Consider the following 12,236-nt stretch of genomic DNA (forward strand, 5'->3'; position numbering starts at 1 on the left):
CTTTTCTGAGCTGTGCCAGGGATTACAGAACTGTATGTGGAGGACCTTTAAGTAATTTCCCAGAGAACTTACGTGAACCCATGCTCACTCTTAAATCAATTTAGTGTGTTTACTTGGCTCAGGACAACAGATCTAGGTACCTGGAATCACTTATTGCAGAGATGACATCTTCCATATGTAAATTTATCCAACACATCACAGAATGTATCTATATGGTTCATCACTAAGAATAAACTTACAGGCATTCACTTGTGAGTAGTCACTAATATGAACATGCAAGATCCAGTGCAAAGTTCAATTAAAAGATTTATTTATTAAAATACCTTTTCACATTCCCTATAGTAACACATTTGTATAGGCACTGGTGGGATGTTAGAATGAACATTTGCYAACAGAAGAGTGCTCTGAAGTAATTTATGAAAGATTTATGATACAAACAACATTTTCATAGGGAACAATAAATTAATGAGATACTAGCCAGTAACTAGAATCGGAAAATTTAAATGTGTTTGGAATGAGGATGTAACACCCTCTTGTACTTCTTGCTGGTTTTGCGCCTACAATGCATAAAGCAGTAACTATATATGTATATACAAATCCATGTCTTCTCTTTCATTATTTGCTAATTAAAATGAAAACCTTCTTACCTGTGGCCCAGATCATGTAGTAATTTAATCTGCAGTAAGAAAAGGAGAGCAATTGCGATGTCAGAGACCAATGGGTTGAAGGGTTGGGGACAGTACTTTTCATTTTTCTATTTTATTAAAACTAATGCAATCTAGTCTAGCCTGAAGTTTATAGCCAGGACTTTACTGAACCCCTAATTTGAAATAGCATTCCAGCAACAGTTTTTGGATTGAAGGTGATCTTCAAAAGCCATGATAGTGGTTTATCATACTATAGAGAGAAAGGATAGATATGAAGCTCCAAATTGGACATAAGTACAACTTTGGATCTCTCCTAAAATCAAATGAATGAGGATTATACATGACAGAATTTTCAGGTACAAACTCATTGATCTGGGTATCGTATATGCGCCCACCAAAGACCTGTATTTTGCATTATCCAGAATAACTGTGATGGGCAATTATTCCTTGAAGAGCCATCCAAAAAAAAAAAAAAGACATTAGAACTTTTAGAGGGGGAAAGCAATTCAGCAAAGAACAAGAATATTTGTACCTCTACTGATAGAAGTACTTGGTAAAGTACTGATAGAAGTACTTGGTAAAGTACTGAATCTTCAAACAGTTATTCAAGTTTTTAGAGATCCCAGAGTTTGTTCTTCCATTAGACCCATCGCTGCAGTATAACATCCAAGCTAGCTATAAATTAACTGGCTCCAAAACTTGTAGCAGTCCAGCTGCTGCAGCACAGGGAGCTCAGCACAAGCTGCAAGATCTTATCAAAGCACACACATAGCTGACCAGGCTGTGCTGAGCTGCTGAGCTCTGTTCTGCTACAGTAGAGTGTTATTGATAACCAAATTAACTAGTTTAAAGCAAGCTTAGTTATCTAGCATCACAGTAGTTACTGCACTGTAGAAATGTACTTCCTCAGCTGTAGCTTCCCCTTCTACTTCCTCAGAGCATGATCAATTGGAGGCTAGAGAGACCAAAGTGCATTAGCAGGTGAAATTAAAGATGGGAAGCTAGGTCAGTGGTTTCCAGAGGCACTTACAAATAAGAATTCTCATAGGAAATTTTTTTCCATTAAATGCTTTAGGAACATCTCTATTGACCCCCTGAGAAGTAAACTTTGAAAAGAAGAGCCCGGCAAACTCATAAAGAGAGCTTTTGAAACAGCTGCAACATCTTCCATCTTGATTTGTTTTCTTCTGACAGTCAATGTTTGAGATGGCTGTTCTAAGTAGCATCAGGAGGCCCTTGTATTCTCTGTTGGCAACAAGATCAAAAAAGAAAAAGAAGGCATGAATATAAATGTTCCCCTATCCTCTCCAGTCCTTTTTGTTCAGTATAAAAACTTTAAATATAGTAACATATTCCTTAAAACACTGTGCAATGATCTAATAAATACCCATAGTTTCTTGAAGAGATAGTAATATTACCTTCAACGGATGAAAAAGGAAGACAGACAGTGGGAGATTTAGATTAACAATTCCAGWCTGGACTGCAACACAGTTAAGCACCAACATTTGTAACTAGGCACTTACTGATGAAAGTTGGATTCTTATGGGAACTGCTGGCAGCTAATGCATCTGAAAGGCATTTTCTTTACTAACTGATGCTAAGTGCACAATTAGGCTCCCAACTTCAGTCCTACAACCTAGGAAAACCTTTCCCCAAGAAGCACTACGGGTAGCCCAACAGTGGGTGATGCAGCATCCAACAGGCAGACACAGTTTCTGCAAGAATCCACTCCTTAGATTAGGCTCTCTAGTCGGTACACAGGGCAACATAGAAACTGGCATCGAGAACCACAAAAAACAATACGCAAATGGCAGAACCGACTAAACTAACCAATGGGAGATGCCAAGCAAAGTTTCCACACTTCACAAACTTTACATTACATATCAGAAATAATTCAGTCCACTGAGTATTGGCAACTATCAGGTCTTTCCTGACATCAGCCGCCAAAGTAAGTCTTCCTCCTATGAAAATCTGCTAAGAGTACGTGGTGGCCTCTAACCTAATAGTTTAGTCTGTCAGCACTGAGGTGCCTAATTCCTTYTGTGGACTTACCCCCAAAGGATTTGCCCTGTGACTCAGAGGCAGGAATTCCTGGTTTATAATTCAATGTTTATTTCAGAGGATCACCCTGTTTTTCATATCCTGACTGACTGAAATCCCCCCACAATATTAAATGGACACATCCTTCATCTTCATTTCCCTTTTTGAATCTATTGTGCCATGTTACTATGCACAGTTAAACACATGCCAGGTCCCACATSAGAGCTGGCTGCATTTTGCTGGCAAAGAGTGAAGCAATTCTTTTACCATAGAGAATTTATAAAATGCTTTTGGGATCACTTGGTATAGATGAGAGAGTACCTGAAAAAACCCAGACATTTCTGCACATAGTTTGAAATTGTACAGATTTCTGTCTCAGAGGGTACATTCTGAGGCTGTACAAAGAGGCAGCTAAAAGTACACTCTGTTCTGACCAAGACTGCCAGTCCACATATACTCCAGAACAAAATAAAACAAACAAACAAACACATCTAAGAGGTAATAGAGGAGGAGGAGGAGATATGAAGTCAGAATGTACTGCTGAGGYAAATTCAACACAATACCAATTAGTGTTTGGCGAAGTGGCTATCTCATTGTTAAGATATTTCCTTCAATATGTTTTCAGAAGCTAAGACCATTAAATAACTTAGAAAGATTGCCAGCTCTGATTTCAGGAAGGAAACCTCCTCCCAGTTCCTCTTTAAGTAATTCATTTCTTTTGCAAATACTTCCTATGGATGGCATTCAAGATACGAATTCTTGAAACAGATGAGAAAGAGGGAAGAAACCTCAAAACTAAAACTTTGGGCTCATTTCTAAATGTCCTGGAAGTCCAAGGCATTCAGGTTTAGGTTACTCTGGACTGCAAATCACGCAGAGCCTGTACTGCAATTAGGTCTTCATACAAATCAGACTTTAACAGATAATGAGTTTTTCTAATGCACCATCTTTCTTGACACAATACATTCAAACACTTCCAATGAATTTGTATAACACAACAATTATTGTCAGTGCACAGTGTTTATTAAAAGCCCTGAGCTCAACTTGATCACAGTCTCACAGTGAAGATGGAACAGAGTTCCTTAATTTCCATTCTGGATTATATTCATTCTGACAGGAGCTACTTAGAGGCAAAAAGGTAGAAGCAGGGCTAATGCTCATTAAAATGATTTTCTTCATTTTTCCCTTCCGTAGTGCAAGTACTCTGTTTTGCCTGTGACATCTAGAGGATCCAGGCAGAATCAAGTAAGTTAATAAAGTTTATCTGAGGAGTGGGATCCACAGCCAGTTTAATTTAGAGAGAGAAAAGGACAGCTGGATCTGATGCCAAGTTTCTACCGTAATTACTAAAATAAWACAGTTGCATGTCCTCTTGCCTCTGAAGAAAAAAGCTTTTAACAAAACACTAGTCTTTGTGCTGCCCCATAGACCCTTCTGGGATATCTATTACCACTTGGACAGAGTCAAATTCTACAGGTCTGTGTCTGACAGGTCACTGTAGCCCAGAGCCTGAAGGTCCCCTTTCACTCACAAATTAAAGAAGCATAGATCTATAGCAATTTCACCTCTGAGCCAAATACTTCATTTGTCTGTAAAGGAGCAGAACAGCTGGGGAGGAAGTTTAAGCCACTTGAGCAGTTTAGAGGAGCATTTYCCTTTTGATGAGTAGGATCAACAACTCCCACTCATTTGGTCCAAACCTATGTGGTACATCAGAGCTAAGCATTGAGAGAAAATAAGTTATAGAAGAAAACAACTGCAACACAATAATGATAGAGAGCATCTTTAATTCCCTGCTTCTTCTGTGCTCATCTATGTTGCCTGAAAAGTGCTGAGAAGCACTTTATGGGAGATGGAAAATCTATAAAAAATCTATCYGTCCAATCCCACTGCAAACCACTTTTCTGGAGAGTTCAAGAAAGGGATGTGCTGCTTTTTGTCATAGATTTTACTGGGAATAGAAGCAAGCATTCAAGAGGTAGAAGATGAAGAACTGTTTTTGCCATGTCCTTGGAAACACTAATAATTCAAAAAGAAAAAGAAAGGGGAACAGTTCCTACATTAAATACATGAGCAATATCTAAGGAGGGGGCACAATGCCACTGATGTGAAGTGAATAAGACTATTTCTAAGAAAACTCAGTAAGATGTACAAGTGTTACAAATCCAACTTTTCTTTGGAGTGTTTCTGACAATGGGATTAGCTTAAGAGTATCTAATTTTAGTACTCTCCTCCTGCTAACAGGAATTTGTACAGACAACACAAGAAAAATAATGACCTCCGTTGACACTTCTCCCTTCAACCTAACATTACTTCATAGATTGTCTGGTTTAGCAAGCTCTAATAGCCCAACTCATTAAGATGAAAGTGGGGTACTACATGGGCTAGTCATTGTCTCTTCACAGAAATAACATCATATTTCCACGGAGAAATTTTTGATCACAGGAAAACAAAATGAAAACATCTTCAAAAAGCTTTACTCTTTCATCCAATGTCCTTTACAAATGCTGTAGAGTGWGGGGAAAAAAAATGACAAAGAACTCCTCCCTCAGCCCACATCAGACATCTACCACAGCCATCTTGCCCACTTTTCCTTCGTATTGGACAGTGCTAAACTTTCTTCTGCCTGACTATCTAAGGAATACCTGGTATAACCAAAGCAGAGTTAGCCTGATTTATTTTTAGAGAATTGAGAGCAAAGAATAAAAACAAAGCTTTAAAMGAAGAGAGACAATGATATCATAAACTCTGCTGGCCTGTTAATATATGTCTGTTTATCGTAACACAATCTGTGACCTTCAGTGCTCTGCCAATGTCTGTAAATAATACAATGGGCTGCTTTTTTATCCCATGGGGATGTGAGTGCTGATGGATCCTTTCAAAACTCAAATGGATGCCATAAGCTGACGTAGTCTGTGCTATTGTGAGTCTTATTTATGAGCCTCTCTCTCTCTCTCTCTCTCTCTCTCTCAAGTACAAGTTTCAAAGTCACAAAGTGGATGGCAAAAAAACACACTGTCTGCCTAGTTTGAAGTTGGGTTACATTAACTTATCCAACTTTTATGAAAGTTCTCCAGAAATTTACGTTCTCTGCCTCTTAGATTTCTTGAGTGTAGAAGAACAGGTCATTCAAGACATTCACTTTTTTTCCCCCCTCTTCTATAAATACATTCCTTCCTTTGATTTTTTTTAGCCCTATAAAGCTCTTCACCATATTGTTCACTTATTTTTAGAGTGAATTTAGCTACTTAGAAGTTTCAGCAAATACCTTTAAATATTAAAACATACATATTTCTTTGCCCTCTAAAAGTAAGACAAGTTAGAGACATGAGGAAAGTAACTCCTCTTTTAGAAGAMGACCAAATTCAAAGTGCTCTTTTGTATGGCCCGTTAAGATATTTCACACATGATAAAAACAAGGGCTGAATCCTGAAGGCTATTTTCTTGGGAAGAATACCAATTTCTGTGGAGAGAGGTTGTGTCAAGGAAATTTATTTAATGTTCAAAGCACAGGATTGGGACTAGGGTCCGGGGTTAATCTTGACAGTCATTTTCTTTATGAAGTTGGAATAGTCTCTTGATCTATATTTATGATTATGTATTCCTTCAATTACAAATAACATTAACCCCCTCACAGGCAGAACACTTATTTAAATAATGTTTGAAAAGTGCTTTGAAATCAGCAAATGAACAATATTATGAAAAATAGTACATGTTATTATGGCTAGTAAAAACTGTAACTAGATCTTAATACGGGTCTAGAAAATCCCTTGACAGCCAGTATCACTGAGGAAACTGAACAAAGGTGAATCTCACATTTAACAATGCTAATCTCTCTCTCCTTTATGATTACATCCATGTGCATTTGTGCATAGTTAAGCTCACACAGTTCATACCATCAGCATTTTTATAACATTAGGATTATGATTCTGCTTCAGTGAAAGCAGCAGCATGAATATAGCATACAATTAGTCTGCAATATATGAAACACAGAGATACTACCAGAATGTGCCAATCACTGTATGCTACGAGCTCTCCCCAAAACAGTGCTGCTCACAATATTTAGCCTAGCAAAAAGGTTAAAAAAAAATCATGTGCCTACAGCCAATTATGCCATTAGATGCATAACCTTAAACTCAGTATGAAACTGATCCCAGTATGTTTGGCCAATTTGATAAGAAATAAAACAAAAGTTACACAGGAAATATAAAAGAGTTTTGTGTCTTGACAGTAGACAGCACTGAACAAAAAACACTAGTAACCCACTGCCACATCAAAGCTTGACTTGAGCGGACAAAACTATATGTAAGGTTTATGAAATGAGGTATCAACGGCCCACTATTTAGGTCTATGTCACAATGCACTGGGCTTACAGGAAGGAGGAAATGAGAAATTTTGTATATATTCCAGACTTCAAACAATGGGATGTTTGCAACTCCAAAGCCACTTGGTCACAATAACAGATCCTCCATGTAATCTGTCAGCTTGAATCAAAATAACACAACTTTCTAGCCAAGTGTTGTATCTCTGCCAGGAGAAGGTCACACTCTGTCCTTTGAATGTGCTGCTAAAAGACCATACGATTTTCAAAAGGTACCAATCAGGTAAAAGTATATCATCTAAAAAAAGCACAATGACATCTAGATGGAGTTTTGGCCGATTCTTTGCCAAGCCAACCTTTTCACAATCTTCTTTTTTTTTCTTCCTGTTGTAAACATGCAGTGTTTTTTACTCAAACTGAACTGATTTTACTGTGATGAAAGGGAACAGAGAGGTTTTCAAATGAAACCTAGCATCTCCCTATTAACAAAAACAGGGAAATGGAAATCAAGCCTTCCTTCCATAGCATAGCAAACAAGGATTTAAATGTTTTATTAGAGGAACCAGAGTGATAAATGACCTTAAGTTCCAGCACTTCTAAAAGATTACTAAGTATAATAAAAATAGGTACTTTTATGAATTCCTGATGGATTTAAACTCTTGTTACTGCTTTCAGTCGATCAGGTTTTAAATTAAAAGAATATACTTTTACAAAGGAATACAATAAATGGATTTTCTGTAAGGAATAAATGCCAGCCCATGTGGCTTAGTTATGTATTTTCCTAGTGGCAGGTACCAGAAACTGGGAACAGTAAACCCAAGGAAATTTTTGGATCTCAAGGAGATCTCAAACTGACATTGTTCACTTCTGGTTCATCATATGRCAGTAGTAAGATGCTGTCATCCCCTCTGCCTTGCCCTGCCCCACTGCTACAGGTTATATAGAAGAGAACATAGGCCTGTAACTTAAAATCCATCTCAAACACATCTTCAACAGTGGTGAAAACTAAGATGCTGGCCTATCAGCTGAAGTTGAACTGCAGGCAAATAATRCATTCCGCCAAAGCTTTTACAGGAGCAGTAGCTTCCAACAAACAGGGACTCTTGGCAGACAAATTGGGAACAGCATTTTGCACAGGGGCATGCACACAATCTGCTTCGCATTTTAGGTTCAAGCAAGGGCAGAAGCTCCCTGCATATTTGTGTCTTATTGAAACCATCTGGCTTTGCCTAATTTTTTGCCGAAGCTATAGTCAGCATTTGGCTCTGGAACCAATGTCTCACAGCTCTAGACTTTGGTACAGAACATGACTTGAAATACTAAGATACACAGCAATTTTATTTCAGAGAAGGGAAAGATTATTTACATGATTCTCAGACTGCATGAAGTTAAAATGTGCTCTTAAGGGCTAAGCTCTGAAGAACATAATGAACCTCAAAAGCCATGAGTTTCCTTCATACTGGAAAAGGATTTCAGTGGGAACTTCTGGCTGAATAGAGGTGTTAAGTCTGGGGCCTAGTAGCAGGAAAGTATTTGAGCAGATTTCCTGATTACTGGAGCTGATTTGTAATAGTTTGTTCCAAACTACTGAATRTAACGGGGATTTCTCATGCTTCTTTCCACTGGGATATATTTATTATTCCATAGTACATTGTTGGTTGCAGTAGGATTCTTAGAATTTCCTGTCTCGCCACTATAGTTACCTTCAAGCAACCAATTCATTTTTTCAGATTTAGCAGCATAAAGGCACTGCATTTTGTTTGCTAGATTTTCCTTTTCCTGATGAGAAATTAAGAATAGAGAGTAGTTCTCTTACAATAAGTCACTGTGAGTTAAACTCAGTGCACATCAAAATCAGTGCAAAATCTATCACTGGCTCCTGTAAACTTTGGATCTGATGCAGAACAAAAGCACAGATCATTGAAGGAGCAAGGATGTACCAATACACTGTTTTCCTCAAGAAGTGCCCTGAAYAACATAAGGAAATCTGTGACCTGAAATTGGCTCGTCTTCTCAGTAAACTGAACTGCACTACCCCAAGAGTTGAGACTAGTGTCCAAGGAATGGGGTGGAGCTGAGGCAAAAAAAACAGTATGGAGATGTCTAGACTTCCTGACCCTATTTGCCCCTTGGGAGGCTCAAAGACGCGATGGAAATAAATCCTGCATCTAATTGAGCCTCCATCCTCCCAGCAGTCTTTACCATTGACCTCTCCATCAGGACAGCATCAAGTGCCCAGTCTAGCCAGCTGGGATTCCAGCACAGGTAAAATAGGTAGCAAGGCCATGGTCATTTTACCTTCTGGCAGTCTGCTGATTTAGACAATTAACTATTTTGCTTATGTCTCTGACTGTCTGTTTGAACAAAAAATAATGGCTCTGAGACTGGGCTGGACAAAATGTTTTTTTTAAAGAAATGAGTTATCCTGATTGCTGTGGGGAACTTATAGACAGAGGTGTTATTGAGCTGACTAGTACTAACTGTGCCCATTCTCCAAATTGCCATTTGGATGTATACCTGATATAAGGTTTGATTTCAAACTGAGACTTGAAGCTTTAGGTATTTTCTGTAAATTACTAAAGTAACAGCCTATTGATCCAGCAAAGTTTAAAACCAATACCTGGATCAACTTCCCAAACACCAAGTATTCTTTCTTTGACTTAAATTACCATTCACCAAAAGTGCAAGGACAACTTCACCTATATGAGTTGCTTCCAGAGACAATACTTGCATCCTCTCCACACCTCTCTGTAATATCACAGAATCAGTAAGGTTGGAAGGGACCTCTGGAGATCATCTAGTCCAACCTCCCAAAGATTTCCTGGTGCTGATTCCACTGGRGCTTGAACCCAGGACCTTCACCATGTAAAGCAGATGTGATAACCACTACACTATCCCTCTTATTATACCAGAAAAAATCTGGGATGCAACCAAGTAGACTGTCACTCTGTCTGTGGTACTATTATTTGACTTTAAATCAAAACACACCTGTCTCGGCTAGAATTTAACAAATGACTTCTCTTCCCCACAAAATTGTAGCTAACTCCATTGACATTTTCTGAGATTTGAAATGCACCTGTTTGTGCAAAGAGATTGCATCTCAGACGCTCTGTTTAGTCTGTCTTTAATGTAGCACCTCCTTATGCCTAATATTTAGTCTGAGGAAAGCAGCACAGTAGATACAATGGGAAGTCTTACCATGGTGTAGAAGAGACACTGAAATGATAGTAAGAGCAGAGAGCATAGTCAGTATAGGAAACTAAAAAGAAAGGAATAATGGCAGAATAATAAGGAATAAATGTGCTCAGCCCACTGCAAAAGGCCTGGCACTGTGGAAAGGCCAGAGCATTATCTGGCCTATATATGGACTATATATGTCCTATATATAGGGCTATATATAGTCCTATATATGGATTCATGATTTARGGTAAGGAGAAGCAATAGTTATGGAGTTCAAAATCCAGAATGGGTTGGTTATTCAGATGGTATCTGCCTTGTTGAGCACAGCACTGAGAGTGGTCAGAAAAAGGGAGAGGAAATATATATTGGATAAGTTACAAAAAAATTGCATCAGACATAACTACTGACAGCTCTTCAGCTTCCTCTCTAATGGACACAATTCCTGATATGCACAGGCAGCTCCCTGAAAAGTCATAATTGCTTATGAAGCACTCAATTATTTCTAATTACAAAAACCCCAAACCACAAATGTGACCTACAAACAGGTAATATTAAAATGTTGCATAGGTCTTAGGTGTTATGTTTTTCAATGTAGCAAACACCAATTCCCCAATTCATGTACTTTCCCCAGAGGGCACATTTGTCCTAACCACTGACTTGCTAATGTAGATTGCACTCTCAGACACCAAAAATTTCACAAGGATAATCAAACCTAGTGAACATCATAGAAGTAAAACACCTACTGCCCCCACTAATAATGTTCATCATCTTTCAGAATCAGGCTTTAATGTATCTAAATTAATATGGGAAAGTATTTATGAAGAGGTATCTAAGTGCAGGGATCCTCCATTGCACTTATCATACAGACTATCAAAAAACAAAGTAAATATTACATTTAAATATAATGTAATGTAGCTATCCAAAGCAACTGCATAACTATGTGATGCACTGCTTATCTGTTTGAAACACTTTTCCTGTGTATCAGTCAGGAAAAACAGACGTGATTAAAACAATAAACTGTTAACTATGTTTCCAAGAATAACTGAAACTGTAGTACGTTATGTATAAAAGAGCAGGTGGACTGCAAGATTAAGGGGTGTTTGCACATCATCTGGTTAATTCAGCCTAGTCTTTCAATATGTCTCACTTTACTGCAGTTCCTGCCTTGTACAATTTTGTAAGTGCTTTGAATTTTAGCTCCACTATACCATTCCTGCATTTACTCTAGAACTTACAAAACATCCTTCTAGTATATAAAACCCTTCCTGTTCCGTCAAAAATAGGAATGGTGAAACACATTATATTCATCTTCACATCTCAGCAGAAAGCAAGCCATGGGTTATGCAGTTGGTTTGTGTAGCTCAAACAAATCACTGCTAAAGTGATTATATTGCTTTTAAGTTTTTTAGCTTGTTGTTGGGAGCTTTAGGAATATTTACTAAGGTTATGTCCAAAAACAGTGTAATATTTTATAACACTGCCAAGCATGCCCCATCGGTGAGGGGCAGGGGGGAGGGGGAAGGAGACAGATAGGAGGGGGGGGGAAAAGTAGTAGTGTTCTTTATTGACTGTTGAAGATGGGTTTGAGTCAGAAGATAGCACCCTAACATAATCCCAACAGGGCATGTTCAGCTCCAGATTCAGATCCAGATGTAAAGCCAAACTACTTAGCAGAGACAGTGTGAATGAGCTGATGAAACAGATGTTATAAATATTAACTTCACTGCATTTAGGATCATTAGTTTACGAAAAACCATGAAGGTGTTGCACAATTTATTCACACCTATGATTTCTTAGCTGCTATTCAGGATGTTCCTACGTGACTTGGATCTCTTTTTATGGCATTTACCTTCTAAACTGATCACTCAYAAATCTATCCCTAATCTCTATACAAATGCTTCCTTTATGTGTTTATTTTTTCACTAGCTTACTTACCATTATTAGCTTTTCTGATTTCACTATAAACTGTTTCAGTCCCCTTCTGTACAGGAGCTGGAAAATGTATTGGCACAGAATCAATTTCTTGTCTTTTCTTTTCCTTTTTTTTT

At 38.1% G+C, this 12,236-nt stretch overlaps 1 protein-coding gene across 7 annotated transcripts in view; it reads right to left on the bottom strand.

Annotated features, from left to right (window-relative positions):
- Positions 1 to 293: 293 nt before the first annotated feature.
- Positions 294 to 12,236, bottom strand: part of PECAM1 (platelet and endothelial cell adhesion molecule 1) — a 30,193-nt gene continuing 18,250 nt past the window's right edge. For 4 of the 7 annotated variants that reach the window (XM_085304670.1, XM_085304666.1, XM_085304671.1 and 1 more), the window contains one exon: positions 294 to 1,892. In XM_085304670.1, coding sequence (XP_085160796.1) covers positions 1,873 to 1,892 — 20 coding nt within the window. In that variant the 3' untranslated portion in view covers positions 294 to 1,872. Of the gene's footprint in view, positions 1,893 to 12,123; positions 12,181 to 12,236 lie in introns of all 7 variants that reach the window. The other 3 variants (XM_085304665.1, XM_085304668.1, XM_085304669.1) reach the window with 1 other exon arrangement.

This window comes from Rhea americana, unplaced genomic scaffold, assembly GCF_003343005.1.
Source record: "Rhea americana isolate MKP2758 unplaced genomic scaffold, rheAme1 scaffold_21, whole genome shotgun sequence".
Lineage (NCBI taxonomy): Eukaryota > Metazoa > Chordata > Aves > Rheiformes > Rheidae > Rhea > Rhea americana.